This window comes from Poecilia latipinna, unplaced genomic scaffold (genome assembly GCF_001443285.1).
Source record: "Poecilia latipinna isolate Pla-1442-1.1 unplaced genomic scaffold, P_latipinna-1.0 Scaffold328, whole genome shotgun sequence".
NCBI classification, from domain to species: domain Eukaryota; kingdom Metazoa; phylum Chordata; class Actinopteri; order Cyprinodontiformes; family Poeciliidae; genus Poecilia; species Poecilia latipinna.
Window position 1 is genome coordinate 282,252 of NW_015112944.1, and position 19,372 is coordinate 301,623.

The window sequence follows — 19,372 nt, forward strand, 5'->3', positions numbered from 1 at the left end:
GGTGGTGGGGTGTAGTGGGGGGTGGGTGTTTGTGGTGGTGGGTAGTGTTGGGGGGGGGGGGGGGGGGAAAATCAGGTCTTAATATCAGTCATATTTTCTTCTAGGACAGGTAAAGAGTCATGCTGTATTTTATGCAATAATCTGTCTGATATAGCTTACCTCTTTAAACTCTCCAGCCCAGGATAATTAGTATTTGGAGAAAGCACCACTTTTCCTCCTTCAGCTTAGCTAAATTCACTTACTTTGCTTCCTGCAAAGAACTCTTCAGCATCCTCTACCTCATTAAGCTCCTGGAGAAATCCTAACCACTGTGGGGCTAAAAGGTGACACGGTTTTGTCTTTAATCACTAGCCACTACTAAACGCTGCTAATTACCTGCTAAACGTGGGAGTCACTGTAAAATAAATGCAGACGGTTAACGCTCTGCACACAGAGACGGATACTTTTTATCCGGCTCTAAATGGCTACAAAGATATTTAAGTTACAAACATGAGTCCACCACAGATATCTGTGTAGGTATGTAGGTTAGATCACTTATAAGCTATAAAAAACATTTTCTGACATATTCTTGACCAATCGATGTAGAGAAGCTCAGGCTGGTTATCATAAAATAGTCTTATCTTCTATGAAAAAAAACCCCAAACAAATTAGCTATAATGTAAAGTCATTCCAAAATACTTGCCCAGTGAGCCAAAAAAAGAGTAGTTCAGGCACACTCATCATGCTTATCAGGGGTTGAGTGGAGTGGAGAAAAATTCAGCCAGTCTAGAAAGTGAACATTGTTGGATACTTATGCTGCATGTAACTTATTTCTATCAGAAATAGTATCTCGGAAAAGCATTAAGTCCAAAGCCTTGTGAAAAAAATCTGATTACATATACACTAACAGAAGAGTTTATTACTACAGCTGCCACCATGTTTCAAACACAACGCAGCTATATTAGATTTTCAAGTAAGGTTGGTGAGAAAATGCATCCCTACCTGAAATTCAGGGCTTCAGGAGCCCTTATTGCCCCGCCCTCCCCTTCTTGGAAATCTTTACTTTCGAGTGGGAACTTTTGGGTCTACCTTTGCGCATGCAGAAAACGCGCACAGCTACATGGAATGAGTTTGCGCATACTTTGATTTATCATTGGACAGCACTTTGAAAAAATATCGCCACAGGTGGGTGGTACATCGCTCGTAGTTGGATTCCTCTCACTGGTAGGCGGGTGTTGCAATTCTTCTTTCCCCGTGTGCCTCTCTGTGCAGGTTTGTTTTCTTTTTTGTTTTTTACAGACGAAAAGCCACCGTGTTTAACTGGCGTTGTGACCGTAGGCGTGTTTTTTTGTTGTTGTTGTTTTTACGCAAGCCACTGAAAAGAAAAGAAAGCGAAAGAGAGAGATTGGAGTCCGACGTGATCATTCAGGCGACTTGTGCTGATTATTCTTCTCCGCAGACGGGGTTTTAGGTAGGACCATGAACTCATCAGCAGGTGCGGGAAACTACCGCAGGGGATCCCCCAAAGGAGACACGGTAAGATGCATATCAATTTAGCCGGGAATTAATTTGTATGCATTGATCAAAGAGCCACTGTATGACAAAAAAAAAAAAAAAAAATCTTGCTGAAAAAGCGCTGCATCTCATTTCCAGTGAAAGCGGACGATCAGACTCTCTAGAAATGCAGCATTGACACGGTTTTGTTCTTAAAAAGACTGTAGGAGATTTTCTGAGAGTAGTATGTGCTGGAATGAAGGAGTAAAACGATTTTATCTTTACTTGCTGAAACTTTTTGGTTCCGATTCAGCAGAAAAAGGCTCTGTGACTATTTGTGTGTGTGTGTGTGTGGGGGGGGGGAATCGCTTTCTGGTGCAACTTTTTCTAAGACATGAAAACAAAACCTTAATTCGCAGCTTTACTTTGAATTTATGATAATGTTTGTAAATGATACTAATTTTTTTTTAAATTGTGTAGCTCTACACCAGCATTTCGTTTAGGTATACTTTTTTTTATTTATCTCCCTTTCTTTTGACCCAAGATAAAACATAACAAATGAACATACTGTGGGGGAAAAACGATATTTTATTTCCCCCCTCTCGTGTTTCCAGTAATGGTTCAGCAAAGCTCTGCTATAATGTCATTTCCAACTCACAAAATGGAAGGTAACTCATATTACACAGAAGTCACATCGATTGTCATTTCAAAACGGGCAAAATATGCTGATGCATAAAATCAGGTTTCTTTCTAGTGATGCTCTGGGGAATCTTTATGACAATTTCGTCTAGTTGATGTCACTCCAAGGAAAGCATATCATATGTTATCGAGAGCTTCATTTACAATAACAGTGTTGTAAGGGTTGTTTTAACTTGCATCTTTTTAAAATTATATATGCTAATATTAATGAATAGAATAGGTAGATTGTTGTTTTTCCACTTACACATGTATTTTTCCTTTAAGTTGTGTGTTTGAGGTTCTTTCTTGGCTTTTGTAGTCTGTCGGTGCCAAACTGTCTTTACATGATTTTAAAGGACTCTTTGAAGAACAGTTCAGGTTAGAGTTAGCCTGCCCTCTGCTGGAGAGACCACGCCGTTATCATGGCTTTCTTGCTCGCTGCACAAACACAGATTTATTCAAACATATTTAACCACTTTCAGGAGAAACTCCGCCCTCGCACCTATATCTGGTCACACCACTCACAGCTTAATGCCGCGAAAGCCCTGACTTCTGGAGTTTCTGAGACCAATTTTAGTCTTCAAAGATACCTTAGAATTTTCTTCCATAATCTCCTGTCAATTTGCATAGAAAAAAAAATTATTAAGTGTGACTGGGATTTCTGGACAGCTCAGCCATCTCTCAGGACAGAACAGCTTCTGGAATAAGTGCTTGAATATATTTCCTAAATTTGTTACGCATCATTTAGTTGGGTTTCTTTGCTGAAAAAAATAAGGAGAAAAAGATAGCTCCTTTTTTTACGAAGACTATTATTGTTAACTTATATAAAATACGCCCACATTAATTTCCTTTGGCTTTTTTTCTCCCTTTTATTTCCTCTTGCTTCTTACATGATAAAATTAAACTGATACAGTAATGCTGCCGCTCAAAACAAAATCAGATCTCATTACTTATTCCGTTTCAAGTTATTTGTTATGTAATTAATTTATTATCTGTCATTGATTATCAAAGGGTGAATATCAAGCATCAACTAAAAAGTTTTTAATATATCCTGAAGCTCTTTTGGAAATCAAGAAACTGAACAAAGATACATTTATGAACGCATTTAAAGACATCATTTCATTTGATGAAAAAGCTAGAGGAATCTTCCAAAAGACATAAAAAATGAACAAAGGAACGCGTGTGGAAAAAAGCACCATGTTAAAAATGATTTTTAACCTTCTTAATATTTAATGCAAAAAAAAAAAAAAAAAATCCGCTGGCAAGTTATTCCAGAAAACAGCAATCGGTGCAGCAGCAGATATTAACCAGTGTATAGTCAGTGAGGGTTCTTGGTGGCTTAGAGGTGCAACATGGGCAGCTGCCATTCGCCGCACATCTTCCTCCTCTCTTCTCCTTCCTATTTCCTTTCTATGTACTTTTCAATAAAGACCACTAGATCAAGAAAATCTTAAAAAAAACCCAACTGAATTTAATTGATTTGATCAAACTTATATTCAGTGTCAGTCTTAATCATTTAGTGTAGACATATAGAAGTTGAAGCTGAAACACAGCAACATCGCTGCCTATTGATTGTTTAATATCTGCTTATACTCTGCCCTGCACTATGGATCTGAATATTTTCAGTTTGACCTCATTTATTTTGACTTCCACCACTGGTGATTTATTTGCTTGTTTTACAAACTCACTTTTCTATTAACAGGTAAAGGAATTATTACTGTAGATAACACTCACAAGACACGTTTGCTGTTAAAACTGAATGAACCTGTAGCCACAACCTTCGGCTGAATGACTTTAAAGTCACTGTTTGCTATTTTTGGATGAGATCTTGCTGAAATGATTGGCTTTATTTTGGATCTTCAAAACAAAATACTCTCTCTTATTTCCCAGTGTTATTTCTGAGCTGTCAGTCTTGCTGGATGGAGGACAACTTGACATTTTAAATGTCAGCGGGTTTCCACAGGGATTTTCGCTGTTTACATTTATTAAGAGGCCAGGAGGCATGAGTCTGGAGGCGAAGCCGGTTCTGTTGTACTGTCTCGTAGTCGGGCACAAATGCTTTGCAGCACATATCTTTATGAGAACATCTACAAGGTTTCGCTAATACTTTGTTGACGGTGGATTTGGTAATTTTTGCATTAGGAAAAAAAAACCTAGACCACAAGTTTAGTTTTTAGTTTTCAGTCAGTTTGTATCAAATCAAGAGTGGCTCAAGGACTCAGAGCCCTGAGCTTCTCTGGGGTGGAGCTACAATGACAGGTCTTGTATGCAGCAGTGTTTGTACTAACGAACAGCCTTTCCAAAGCTCTCAGCATTCATCAGGTGAGTCTTCAGTTCTTCTGCATTGAACCAGTGCAATTTGAATGTTTGTATTGCTTTGCAGCAGCATAGTAACCATTACAGAATGACTCCTCTTTCCTCAAGTGCACGTAAACACAGCGCTTACTTCGATACCATCTGCCTATTCTGCCCAATGACTGCAATGAAGGTGATAATGCAGCCAGGAAAAATAGCACATTGTTCAATGGAATGAAATTTGTAGACAGAGAAGCAATCAGGTAGAAAGGGACAACACCACTCAACAGCAGTCATTTGTCACCACTAACTGCAATGCTGCGTTTTGGCTCCTTGGGGAGGCTCTGGCACAGATGAGAGCCTTGTTTACAAAAACTTTCAAGGTTCTGCAGCTCCTGGCTACCCTGTGGCACCTAAGGCTTTTAATCCCAGACCCTATCATGCTCCTGCATTGATCCCGGGGGCGAAGGTCTTCTTCTGTCCCTGTCACTTGTGACAGATGACCAGATAGTTGCTCATCTTGAGGGATGGGGGTACTGCGGTGCGGGGGCTGGACTCTTGCATCTGGATGATACAAACACAGCAGAGGCTGATAAGAATGCACACTTCGACTCATTCCTATTCTGACAAATGTCGATGTGTTTTCTATTCATATCTTTGCACCACTGCCCTGCCCTGAGCTGGAGCCGGAGAGCATACTAAATAGAGCAGCGTCTTTGGGTGGAGTTTTGGCTGCTTGGAGCTTTTGATTCGATTAGCAAGGGAAGGGCACTCCAGTTTGCCTGAAGGTCAAGACTGGACCGGGGCTGAGGACATATCGGAGTATTCTGAAGTCAAAATGTAAACTCGGCACAAACTGTCCACTCAAAATTGACAACAGCATACACAGGGGAACTACATTTACATTTCTGAATAGCTTGCCTTTTAAAGTCGTCTTTAAGATTATTGGTGTTTAAGTGGTCTATTTTGCTTGTTTAAAATTCATACCATTCCTTAGTTCACACATTTTAGAAAAAGAAAAAAATTCTAGATTTAGGATTTTAGTATTCTCACAACACTAAATATTAGTTCTTGTGTCTTTGAAGGAGTGAACTTGAAGGTTTAGGTAAATCACTGATGAAAAGCAACAGCCTTCTGCTATTATAACCACAAAGTTTAAGATATTTTATTTTGCTTTAGTGAAATGTGGTTGATCAAGACAACATTTTACATATTTGTGAAATGAAAGAAGCTTTACGTCTTTCCGATTTTCACACATATTATCAAATGGATTTACTGTAATTATGCTTTGATCTGACCATTCAATTGTATCTGTGGCTGTATGTCTAAGGTCTTTGGTCGACTAAAAGATGAACCTCCGTCTGAGTCTTAATTCTTTTGCAGCCTCTAATCTAAAAGGTTTTCTTCCAGGAATGTTCTGTTTCATTCACTTTCACAATCACTCTGACAAGCTTCCCTGTCTCTTTTAAAGAAACAGTACCCCCACGGCATGATGAAATCGCTGCAGTGTTTGCCGTAGAGATTATGTTAAAGGAAATGTGCAACGTTAACTTTGCGTACAAAGTTCACTTTTTCTTGTAGGCTTCAGCTCAGTTAAACAGGAAAACAAAGGCTGGGTGGCCTTTAATTCTTTCCTTGCACATCATTTCTGTTTAGGCTGACTACCATGTCTCTTTGGTTTGAAAATGTGCCGTTTTATTTCTATTTTCAGGTCAAGGTTTGAAGGTGCTCACATCTGTGATTGTTGCTTTAGAAACTAAAAATCCTTGAAGCATTTCCATGACTTTATTCCTAATCTGTCTGGTGTATTTCTCAGTCTTTGTGAAACAGTTTCATCATTAATGTTGTAAATTACTAACTGAGATTAAATGATGCTCCTTATACCGATTAAATGGACTAAACCAACAGCAGGTAAAATAAGAGTTGAACAATTTAACGTTTTTCTCATTTTACATATCCCCAATGAAGCTGTTGATAAGTCACACAATTCAAGTTATCCACAAATACAAGGACATCCAATGAAATTAATCCGCAAATGAAGTTATCTGTTAAAAACATGTACACAGTTAATAAGTATTGAACAAATGAAGAAAGTAATAAAAACTTTTTAAGGAAAACGAAATACCAAGTCATTTGCTTTATGCAAATCAGTATTGGGTTTAATGTTAAATGATGGACCACGAAAAGGTTTCTCATTACCAACAGATTACGGAGTGGTGTCATTGTTGAAAAATTTTAAGACAACTCCAGAAAACGTCTTTCAACCTCAAAAAATGCCCATGCCAATGATAACAGCTGCATTTCTAGACCTCTGAATGTTCCAGGAAATGCATTTTGAAATAACATACTTTCACCAGAAATCAGGCACCCCACGTGAGCTTACTGACAGAGGACTCAAAAGAATCATTAAAAAAGTTGAAGTAGCCCGCAAGAACTCTCAAAGAGCTTCTGAAAGACCTTGAAATAACTTGCTTCCCATTAAAACAGCTGGTAACGCTCTTAACCACAATGGTCTCTTTGCACAATCACAGCGTAAGACTTGCTGAAGTAAAAGGCTGTCAAAGGCTGTTTAAAGTTTGCTGCGAACAAAAAGAAAAACGCTGTTAACTACTGGAAGGAAATTAGTTTGGTTAGATGAGGCTATTTAAGTTTTCATTGCCATACAAGGCTTTCCGCAAAGTATTTAATAAATTTTCCACAAAATTTTTATGTATTTTTTTTTTTTTTTGTTTTGTAAATGATTAATTTGACTTCTTTGTCTGTGTGGATTATGTGGGTTGTTCTGGAGTGAATTTTATGTCAGAGGCAACAACACGTATTGTATACATATTGACATATTCACTTTGCTTTTTACATTGTTTTTGCTGTAATTTTTCTAGTTATATTGAGGGATTGCAAAGTGGAGCAATTTCTATCACTGTGATACTGACTGAGTGATACTGGCTACTCAAAGCTCAAGGTAGAGCAATGTAAAAGCACACTTAATTTTAGTTCTTTATTTGTAAAAAAAATAAATAAATATGCGTAACATTTCCTCCACTTTATGCTCTGCTTTGTGTTGGTCAATCATTTCAGATATCAATAAATGAAACTGAAGTTTGTGATTTTAAAATATACTGCTCAAAAAAATAAAGGGAACACTCAAATAACACATCCTAGATCTGAATGAATGAAATATTCTCATTGAATACTTTGTTCTGTACAAAGTTGAATGTGCTGACAACAAAATCACACAAAAATCATCAATGGAAATCAAATTTATTAACCAATGGAGGCCTGGATTTGGAGCCACACACAAAATTAAAGTGAAATGTTCCCTTTATTTTTTTGAGCAGTATATTAAAATGCAAAAAAAGTTCAAATGTACATGGATATTTAATGCATGCACTTTGATGATTTCCTTTGGTAAACTCCATCAATTATGCCAAAGATATCAATGTACAGCAAATGTTTTGTAAAGAAAACACAAGGACTGTCCTAAAAGGAGTGAAAAAGCATCCAAACTCTAAAAAGCGTTCTAAGATGGTGAGAGTTTGACTCATTTAAGTGCTAGATTTTAGGCGAGGTATGTTAATAAAAAAGCAAAGCAAGACTACTTTGAATCTCTAAGTGGGAATAGGAACAGATTCCTTTCCCATACATTTAAGAATTTTTAAAATGCTTTGACAGCAGCTCCACACTGTGGGAATCAGCCTAAAGAGAAGTACTGCAGGTGGGGCAAAAAAAAAAACAACAAACACAAATAAATCCAGGCTGTGAATTGTTAATGTTCTGTCAGTATGATAAAATGGCCCGTCACCTCCATGCTTTGGAGCAATAACTGCGCTGACCTTTTACACTAATTGCAATTAAAGTGACTTACTGTGAGCCGGCGATATTCATAATCATGGAAGTGTGTGTCAGGGCCGTTAATGTGGCAAAAATGAATAAAGAGGATGACCAAAGCAGAGCTTGTTTAAAAGGCCTCGGGAGGGAACGCGGCGGCATAAAATCAGCTTGTTACCAGCGGTGGCTCTAAGTATAACCACCATGTCCTGTATGAACTCAAAGACTTTATTATTCCCCATACAGGCAACTGGGCAATTACTCTTTGTGATGAGGACCTAATCTCTTGTGGTGTGCATGCAAATAAGAACTTCAGCTCATCTTTATCTTGTCTTTACATGACAGCCTTTTTTTTTTTTTTTACGGAGAAAAAGAAAAGCGCAGCTGTTGCTCGTTCTGTGTTTTTATTGTCTTATGTTCTGTGATTATACGGCCTATCTGTAAATACGCAGGATTATTTATCAGCCGTGGCTGCTGTTGAGTGATTGTTGTAGGTGTTGGAATCAAGCACGTAAAATATGAACCCATCAGCCATTAGAGATAAACTGCTGCAGCTGCAGGAGGGAGATTCCTGCTATAAGTGGGCCCATGAGCCACGGTGGAAAAGAGATTTGGCTGACTTTTTATATAAAAGTATTTATGAGGTGCTGTGAAACCCCAAGCCAGTTAAGGGTATAAAACATGCCGCTGTCCGTGAAATAAAAAAAGTTTGGCGCCTCAAACTTTATTGTAATTCACTTTTTCGCTGAGTGATTGTGAAGGTCACGCTGAAATAGTGAACATTTTGCTCATGGCCATAAAATTATACAACTTCTGTATGGGAGTGTTAAAAGTCCAGGTTGCACTTTGCAATATGCAAGGATTTAATGTCCCCACTTTGGTCTGGGCTCTCTTGTTCCAAGCTTATTTAATGCGCAAGCAAATGGTTAAATGGCAGCAACAGTCTGAGGAGTGATTTGGTTTCTGAGTCCATTTCTGCTGAGAGTGAAGGAGAGAGTGTATCTGTGGGAAGCTTTGTGACTCACCCATTTTTAAAACCACATTTTGAAGGGCAAATGTCACATTTCAGTCTCATAAAACCTACAAATTTTGAAACAGTGTAACGTAAACAAGTTATGATCGCCCACTCCATTGTTTTCAAACCAGATAAGTTATTCTAACTCCAAGAAAAAAAAGAAGCTTTCTGTGTTTGTTTTACACAGAAAGCAAGTGTAAGTTGTAGTCTGCTACTAACATCATCTAAGTAAGAAAGGTTGGTGATGTCTGGGAAAGTAAACAGATGAAAAAGACAGATTTCTCCAGAAAGTCTCTCAGTTGTAATAAACATTTTGCTGCAGGTTTAGGAAATAATTGGAATCTTTAGTTTTTGTGGATTTTTTTTTTTTTTTTTGGTTTGTGAATGTCGGTATATTGCTTCAGCGAAGCACTTTGTTGCCTTTAGCTGGGAAAAGTGCGATGTCAATAAATTTTACTTACTTTTATTTGTCAACTTAATTTGCTGTAGTGTATAAAACCAGGATGATGCAGAGAAAACTGAGAATCACTGAATCTCTGCATGGCTTGCTAACATAAATTATGGCTATTCTAGTCACATTATTTGTAGTTCAGGTTGCACTGATGCATTCCTATGAGTGACAAATTAACAATGCTGTGTTAAAACACACCAGAAGTCATGTTGAACTGGTGCATTGGCATTTCAAATTACACATTTAGCCTCAAGTTGTCTTTTTCAATATGGGACACAACATAAAGTCTTTTAAATGCATAAAGTGTTGGTTTGTTTGATTCTCTAAGCTACTGGTCTCACTAGCTTAGCAGGCAAGACTTTTCCTGACTTTCTCCTCCGCACTGGATTAATTGCCATATAAATCTTCATTTTCTTAACCTGAATTTGAGCAGGGGAATTTGCTACTACTACTTTCATCGTGGACACCCATATGTGCTATATGTGATATTATGTGCTAATATCCAAGTACGACATCGCGTATGAAGTTATGATTCTCAACTTACTTTTCCTTTATGCTCTCTTACATTTTTCTCCATTCTATGCATCTCCATGAGAGGCGTGTGACTTTCTCCTAACTGCATTCAAGCTGTAAGCCTGAAGGTAATTAAAAGTTGTAAAAATATTGATATATGCTCTTGAATTAATGAGTTACCAGCGCTTATCCAAGCAGCCTCCAACATTTCCACTTTCCAAAGAGGCAGAGTGATTTTTGAGTTTTCATTAAGAAACGTTTGTTTCTTCATCTCTTAAGGTGGTGGCATAATTTTAGATGAATGAGTCGCTTAGTCAACTTCATCCCTGGAAATTTCAATATACAAGACATAAATGCAACATGTATAAATCAGATGAGTTTCCTTTGCCAGGTTCCTGTCCTGTTAGCATGACTTGATGAGTGGCTGTGTGTGACTGGGAGAAGGAAGGGAGGAGGCGTGTTTTATGATGTGGAGGACAGGCGGCATAAATATTACTTGTGCCTAATCAAAACCCAGCTGCAAAACCAGCTGAATTGATCTGTTTTTTTGATGTGCATACACCATACACCAGCATTTGGAAAACACAACAACCAGGACGCGCATACACAGAGGGAAAAATGCAGAGTATGCAGTATTGGTTCTGATGGTTAGAGCCCCATTACTGAGTGCGTGTTTGGGTGTGTGCGTGTGTGTGCGTGTGTGTGTGTGTAGAGGAAAGGGAGGGAGAAAGAAAGGCTTTCTCACATTGAACTCCATTTTGTTCTGTGAAAACTCTTGCTAAGAGAGTTTACGATTATGTGTGAGAGTAAAGCTGAAAAAAGAGGAGTGTTGGGGCGGGGGGAGTCGTAAGGACCGGAGAGATAAGTAGTGTTTGGAGCAGCCTCAGCAGATGAGACGGACCCTCCTCCTCTTCCCTCTTTCTTATCCTAAACCCGTCAACGCCCCCCCTCCCCTCCCGTGTAGGCAATGCCAGCGTGTGTGTGATTGATTCACCCGGCGCAGAGGAAGGAAAGTGTTGTGGTTGGGCTTCTGGACCCCCAGGTCATCCCTTGCTTGTAAGCTGCAGGGGAGGGCTGGAGTTGAAGGAACAGAGGGAGAGAGGAGGGGTGGTGTCTCAGACACCTCCAGCAGCCCCCAAACTTCACTGCACAAAAGGTGGGAGAGCAGGAAGAGGGGACTGCGATTGGCACTTCTCAACATGTCCGTCCTCATTGCCACCCAGCTGAAGATAGACACCAGTAATTCTTCCAGAAGGGTAAGGGGCCCTTTTAGCATGCACGGCACGCTGTGGGGGAATGTCTGTATTTATGGGTGAGTCTCCTGCTGCTGACGAAAAAAGGCTGCTGGCTGTTTTTGATAACAAGTGGACAGGCAGGAGGAGAGCGGTGGGTCCCGGTGGGTCCCGGTGTCCCCCTTTGAGGATCCTGGTTGACAAACGCTTGTTTAAATTTGCTTTCCAGTGCCGACTTCTAATGAAGGCTTGGTTACATATGCCGTGGAGAACACCTACCCGCCTCATTGTTATTCTTTGTGATACCGCCACTTAATGATTTGAGCGAGGACTGGACATGTTGGGCAAAAGTTGCGCGTAGTTGCGCGCATGCATTGAATGAAAGGGGTTTGTGTAATACAATTCTTGAGACGTTAATGGAAACATTAAACCACACTTTCATTCTTTGTTTTGAGAAATTTAGACTAAGCATTGGTCTCGTTTTGGCAGACAAACAGGGTGTAATTGATGCACAGAGGAAGTTTGGAATAACTAAAGAGAATTTCCTGGAAGTGTTTTTGCTGTTGTTATATAAGCTGTGAAGCTAAAAGAAAAATCTATCTCAGACAGAGCAGCAGTGCGATATTGATGGGATTTGTTTATATCAGAGAACATATTTTTCAAGGCACAAGGGGAAAACCAAAAGAGCTGTTTGCAGCTGAAAAATCAGGAGATGCAGAATAGTTTAGATTGCACCTCACTCTAGCAATACAAGCTTTTTCATTTCATTCATCACAAACACTTTCATGCCCATCCCTTGGTTATGCATACTTCCTTTCCTCACAAATGACAAAATTGTTTGTTTTTTTTCTTCTTTCTGGTCGCACTCTCCCTCTTTCTTAGTTTTTCTTCCTCACCATCCACCACCATCCACAGCTGTCGTCTGTAACTTCCCTTAAAAAAAAAAAAAAAGCCAGTCAAAGTCTATTCGTACAACATCAGCCAGAATTAAACTCCATTTCCTCGCTGACTTATCTTCTGCCATTTCAATTTGGGCTCAGTGCATAGCTCCTATTCATTTGGAATATGTTGCACTTATCCTGCGTGGAAGATAAGATTCCAACAGGCAACATGCTGATGCAAAAAATAAATAAATAAATAAATAAATAAATAAATAAATAAATAAATAAATAAATAAATAAATAAATGCACACAGGGCTTAGAAAATTATGGATTTATTGTAAGTTATAAATATCATCTGCTGGAAAATCTTGTTATTTTCATTAACTTCCAGAAAAACTTTGATGAAATCGATTTAAAAAAAAGATAAATCTCCATGTTCGTGGGTTTGTATTGCTGGAGTAAGCGTGCCGTCATGCAAACGTGCATTTGGGATGCGCTTTTTATTTGCTCATACATTAGAACTCCTGTTTTAGAGCTTCATGATTACTGCTTCATATATGCCTTTCAAAACTATCGCATGCATTTGTTTTGGATAAATGGGCTTGTTGCATGCTTTTTACAACTTTTCCTTTTTTGGTTGTCTTCGAGCTTGTAGCTCACAATAGTTGTATTTCCTTTCCTTTAAGAAAAAACCTGAGTGCAAGGGAACCAAGTGTAAGACAAACATTTGCTTAAAAGTGATCTTATAAACAGAACATTGAAGTGTGGTATTAATACACATATAAAAAGGCAAACCAAACAAAAAGTAACAGCATAGTCTCCCTTGTTAAATGTGAGTGCACGAGTTAAAGATTTATTTGTCAAGTTAGGAGGAGAAATCAGGAGAAATATTGCTAATGAGGAGTCTGTTGTCCAAGCAACTGTCCACTGTCACCACATGCTTGTCCAGAAAGAGTGAATGCTGCAAATCAATGACTTGATGCAATCTGCTGGATTTACTTAGATGGAAACATCTTTGAACCAACTTGAATAATAAACTAAACATGACAACATTGTTTTTGATAAATAGTTACAAATAGAAGACATAATTGGATTGAATTGGATTTTTTTTAAAGGGTCTTGAGGTGACATGAATTGTGAATTGGTGCCATATAAATAAACAAAGTTGAACTGAATTATTAAATAAGGATGCTGCCCAGGTATTTAAAAGAACTCTGGCAGATGTGATTTATGCTCCTGTTCTGAGCAGCATTATTGCTCTTTCAGCCAGATGCAAGCTGTATTGTCTTACATCCCTCAAACTGGTCAGCAAAATACTTGTCATTAGCAATTCATGCTGTGATTGTTTGGAAGCAGCTCACTCTTCTTCTTATATTTTGGGTTAACCCACATTACAGTAGCTGTGAAAATATTATCTCTCAGATTCAATAAGTCGGTCCGCAGTTCATTTTGCCTCAGCATCAAGTGCTTTTAATCCCTTGAAGCTAAAGCTACAGACGTGGATGGAAGGGGATGTTAAAATGTGTACATGCAGACTTTGTTTATTAAGCTCAGGCACTGAGAAAAGTGTCACTGCTGCAGCTATTTATCATGGGGAAAAAAGCGAGGGGAACGTTTGTAAAGAGCAGTCATTGATTTATTTGGAAAACTGCTTATGTCAACAGATGTTTCTTACTCCAGAAGACATAGAAAAACCGGTGCTCACAACCAACAGCTGCGGTCGCCTCAATGGTCTTGATGCTGACTTATTGCTAGCGCTATCTGCCAAAGTCATGCCGCAAACTGTGTAGCTTAGCCTTCTGCTTTTACCCTTTCCTTGGATCACGATCTTTGAGTTGAAATTGTTGAAAGCAGACCGGCTATGGTGGGTGAGAAGAACTCCTTCCTTTTCATCTGCTTGTTTCACAAATTACATCCACTTCTTCAAGCACTGCAGAATCTATATGGAAGGTAAGAGAGAGCTCTCTCCATAATTTTCTGAGTTCCCGATAAGCAGCTGCACATCCTGTTGACACATTTCCATTTGAGAGGTGTTTTTGTCAAGAAAATAATTTGAATTTGTGGAGAGGAGGGCTGTCGGGGTTGAGATCGCGAGCTGTTTATATTTTTTGCACATAATGTGGTTTTGTTGGCATTTTTGAAATAAGCAAGTAAAAGAATATATATTTTCTTTCTTTAAAACAGCTGAAAGTTGTACTCCGTTGTTACTCTATGGTTAATAAAATTAATTCTTTGTACCCTTGTGAAGGAACAGGCATCATTAAACTCTGACAATTGGATGCAACTGACTGACTTCACAATTTAGGTGTTTTTATGTTCACTTCCACCAAGTTTGAGGGTAAACTGGGGACAGTCTGAAGATAAGAGTCCATGTGTCCAGGCTGGAGTACAGAAGAGACTATAATCCGACACATATGCTGAAGGATGATAGAAAAAAAAAAAAAAGAGAGAAAAGTTCTTGCCACGGTTGGCTCAGTTCAGCATTAAGGAAAATCATTAGAGTCCACCTAATATCAAATGGAAAATTGTGCAGAAATGTGATTATGGTGGGCTGGAAAGCCAATATATCAGCGACGTGTAGCGAGAGGGTTTGGTAATTTTCTTGTTCATCTGAGGGATGTTCAGAGGAAATTAAATATTACTATAGTCCCTGCAGACACGACCTGATTGATCTGTTTTCCCCCCCCCGTCTAATTAATTTGTGTCATTTTGTTGTGTTGAGCTGCATGCAAATCAAAACAGGCCAAAGTAGGGTCATCTCAGTTTATGCAAAATTCATCAATGTGCCTGCTGTAAGTGTATTACACTATCTTGTGTTTTATGTTATTGGATATTGAAAATTGCTAAAAATTTTTTTTAAAGTTTTTTAACTTAACTTTTTTTTCTCTGCAAAAAAAAAAAAAAAATGTTTATGCAGCGGCCTGCATGTTATCTATCATTTTTTGGAGCATAGTTAAAGTACATGAAATGACCTTAATGTTCATAAAGCAATCAGTCTCAACATCAAAAGTTGCCCTCGCAACTTGAAAATTAATTCCGCATTTGCAGAATCATCACTAAAGTGAAGACATCAACTAAAGACCATTAAAAGAATAAAAGGGAAGTGGGAGTGAGTAATTAATCTAATCTAACAGTGATAAATCAAAACTAATCTACACAACTGTTACTGTAAAAGTGTTTTTTTTTTCTTAGTAAAGAGGTTTATAATTTATCCAGAGTTTATGGTCTTTCAGGAGTCAAAGAAAATGAGTTTTACAGCTTATTTATTTAGCCTGAGAGAAGAGAGAAAAAACAGAGGAGGAACTTAAAGTTTTAGAAACTCCTGGACCTGTCAGCGTCCAACACCAGAGCTGCCAGGGGAACGAATGGAAACAATCTTTAACTCAGCTCTTAACTCACGTCCAACGTCGATGGAAGAAAACAGAAATCTTAGACAGCTTTACACATAAACAGACAAACACAGACATAACTTAGCAGACAGTTCAAACAACATTTTCTTACAACAAATTGTGGGTTTTTCTCAGCTTTCATATAAATAGAATGCACAATAACAAAGAGCAAAGTATTTTTTCATATTTTGGAGAATCTGGGACACCAACTAGAGAAATAAAAGGCTTCCTTCACTGGATTTAAGAGTCTGGCAAGGGAATTTCAAGGTGAAAGAAAGCAATACTTTCTAAGTTAAAAGTCAGATCTAAGTTTGCTTTTGAACAGTAACGTGATCACACACCCCATCATTTGATTTCAAGAATTAGAAGAAAACTTTACTTTTTTTTTTTTTTTTTGCAGTCCTGGAGTAGATTTCCCAGTAACACTTGTATGAATATTTCACTGCAACAGAAAATTAACTCACCCCGGAGGAATTCATTGTATTGAAAAGCCTCATAAATCCCTCACTTGCCGTGTCATAAAGCTTTTAGATCCCGCACCTTATCACTCAGATTAAAATGCATCTGGTGTGTGCAGGAAATTTAATTACGCTGTTGCACAGGTCGTAGTTTGTTCCAGCTTCAACCACCGCCGTCGGCTACCCGCAGAGGCATTACACAAGCCACTGCCGTCGTCGTTTTTATAGCTTTCATTACAAGCCTCTCCAAATATTCCACCAGCCGTAATGCAGAACTTGACTGCAGCGGTGTTTGTGAGAGTACATAGCTTCAGCCGGCTGTTCCATCTGTTACACGGCGATAGGGAAGTCAAGCTGAGCTCTGGCTCCCTGGCTCGGTCCTGAGGGGAGCGTTAACGCAGTCAGGCAGTTCACAATAGCTCCCCAACAAGGTGAGGGAGATTGGAGGACATCTATCAGAGAAGCCGAGGTGGATGTCAAGTGGCTCGGACCTATTTCCCAGGGGCGCATGGGCCTGAGAAAGGCATTTATGAACCAGAGGAACAAATAATGACAGGGAACAGGAGTGTGGTTAGGGGAGACAGCAGGAAGCCAAGAGATGTTCAGTCCTCAAAACAACACAAGCATACAGAGAAATGTAAACACTTTGATGCATCAAGGGGAAATTGGTTTAAGCAACAGGAAGGATGACAGGAGGATTTGTTATCGTGTTTCAAACGTATATATTCTGTATTCTATACCCATTTCCTTTTACTTGGGTTCCATTCATTATTCAGTCTCAGAATCGGTGAGCCTCACGGAGCATGAGACGACTCACCGTTTATAAAAGAAAATTAATGGAAACTCCCGCTTTGTTCACACTTCAAAACAGAATATTTTCATCCCCACCGCTGCACTTGCTCCATCTCAATAACCCCTTCTGCGAACGATTGCAAAGTAAACTTGATTTCACCTAATGGCAGACCCGCAGCAGTGGCATTCAACAAAAAGTCTTTTGAGCTGCTCTTTAAGTGCGGCTTTTGAAGTTGTGCCCCCGTGAAGATGACCTATTTGGCAGAAATACAGCTCTGCTCGAGTGGAGTGATAGGTTGTGAGCCATCACACAGTGAGAGGCTGCCTGGATGTTGGCCTGGGTCATTCATGACAGGGATGGCAGAAATTCTAACATTTTGACCCCCCAAAAAAAAGCCCCCTCGCCCCCCACAGTTTCCTTCTCGTGTAAAAGCCGTTATTAGAAAGCTACATAGTGGCGAGCGTTTTTGAGCATCAAATCACTTGCAGTATTCTGAGCTGAACGACATGCAGGTGTGAGCTGACTGAAATGACAACAGATGAAAGAGATGTGTGGAGCAATTAAAAGATGTCAACAAGTACTTAATGCAACTGCAATTTTATGTTAGCTGATGTTACCTTTTGAACTAAATAACATTCATCATGTAACAACCACAAACGTGATATATTTCACAGCCTCTTAGCTGTTTTTTTTTTTTTTTTTTTTTTGCATTTAGCTCCAACCAGCTTCCGATTAACTTTGGTCAGATTCCCTTTGCAGTGTGCTGCTGGACAGTGTTAGTTTTCCACCAAATCTTAACATGTATTTTTAATCTTTTCTACTTCTTAGATTAATACGCTCCATGACTCGTCTGCCAGTTTAGGTGCATGCAGTGTATTAGTAGGTTTAGATTTGTGTGATACTCTTTCTGTTTTCACACGATGGACTGAACTCTGTGAGATGTTTAAAGGGCCATTGTTACAGGTTGGGATATTGTTTTAGGCCTTAAACTTGACGTAATCTGCTCAACATATTTACCCTGGTCTGTCTGGTGTGTGCCTTAATCTTCACAATGCTGTTTGGTCACAGTTGGGCTCAACAAGGACCTTTGATGTGTTGGCAGAAAAGATGTGTTTATACAGAGATTGACACTCATTTGTCCTCCACTAATTAACTGACTTCTGAAGGGCATAAATGATCAGATTTAAGGTGCCTGAACATAAATCCATGCAACACTTTTCATATTTTTCAAGCAAAAAGTTCTGAAAACCGGGCATCATCTTGGTTTTATGTTCCTCAACACAGCGGTAGTTTGTGATGGTTTATCAATTGAAGTCCCAAGATTTTTTAAAATTATTATTTTTTAACGTTTGAGATTGTTACGCAAAGCCAAAAAGTCCAAGAGATGTGCATACTTTTGGAACCAGCATTTATATTAAACAATAAGTAAAGGAAAAACACAGTATATTTTGTTTTTTACACCCGAAGCAGAGTCCCTGCCAGGTGTGTGATCACCCCTTAGCGCCACAGAGAGGCACCCGTGCTCCGTCCTGTGGGACTACGTGCAATCATTTTGGAGAAAGGGGGGCGGGGGGTGAGGGGAGAGTCGAGCCCCCACGTAGGTAAAAGCATTAACAAATGACATTTGTTAAACAGAGTATTTAAATGAAAGCGCATTCAGAGAAACCAGAGCACTATATTGGTGAGTGATTGCGCGTTCGGCGGCGCGCAGACCCCCGGCAGCAAAAGCGGCTCCTCTCTCCGTTCAGGTCACTTCTCATGCAGAGCGCGTCTGGGAAGAATACCGCCAGGCTCTCTCTGCGTCCTTCACACTTTTTTTTCTTTTCTCCCTCCCTGTGCATAAGAGCAGCGATGGAAAATTAGAGCCAAAAGAGACGAATGATTATCTTCGGCTCTTTTGTTTTTCTGGACAATCCCTCCGGGTCTGCTGAGGATCGAATATCTGATGGAAACTCAGCACTTCCGCCTGCTATCTGGCTGTGAGGAGGCATCAGGAAACTGAAGACAGGAGACAACGTGTTCTGAATACAAAAGAGGGCAACTATTGACACCTTCAAGAGACCATCCGCCGTGCGCCTGGACAAAGGGGAAAGGACGTCTACAAAGGATTCAGTTTATTATCGGTTCATCACTTTGTTTGTCCTCTGCCAATACCATCTGTGGGCGCCTAATAATAAGCCAAACATTCTCATCTTATCAGAGGTAAAACTGCCTTCCCTTTTGTCTTTTTCGCATCTTCCTGAAGCGCTCGAAAAACTAATACAAAACGAACAACGCAAGACTCATCTGCAACCCTGCCATGCTGTAAAGTGTTTTTTTTTTTTTTTTTTTTTTTTTTTAAATAAACCTGATTAAAAAGAAAACGCAG

The 19,372-nt window shown here is 39.2% G+C and overlaps 1 protein-coding gene across 4 annotated transcripts in view; it reads left to right on the top strand.

Annotated features, from left to right (window-relative positions):
- Nucleotides 1-1,346: 1,346 nt before the first annotated feature.
- The window catches only part of LOC106949145 (dipeptidyl aminopeptidase-like protein 6), a 105,319-nt gene continuing 87,293 nt past the window's right edge, over nucleotides 1,347-19,372 (top strand). Inside the window, exon 1 of one of the 4 annotated variants that reach the window (XM_015035214.1) lies at nucleotides 1,347-1,515. In XM_015035214.1, the coding sequence (XP_014890700.1) occupies nucleotides 1,459-1,515 (57 nt within the window). In that variant the 5' untranslated portion in view covers nucleotides 1,347-1,458. Of the gene's footprint in view, nucleotides 1,516-11,424; nucleotides 11,507-18,599; nucleotides 19,323-19,372 lie in introns of those variants that run through there. The other 3 variants (XM_015035216.1, XM_015035210.1, XM_015035211.1) reach the window with 3 other exon arrangements.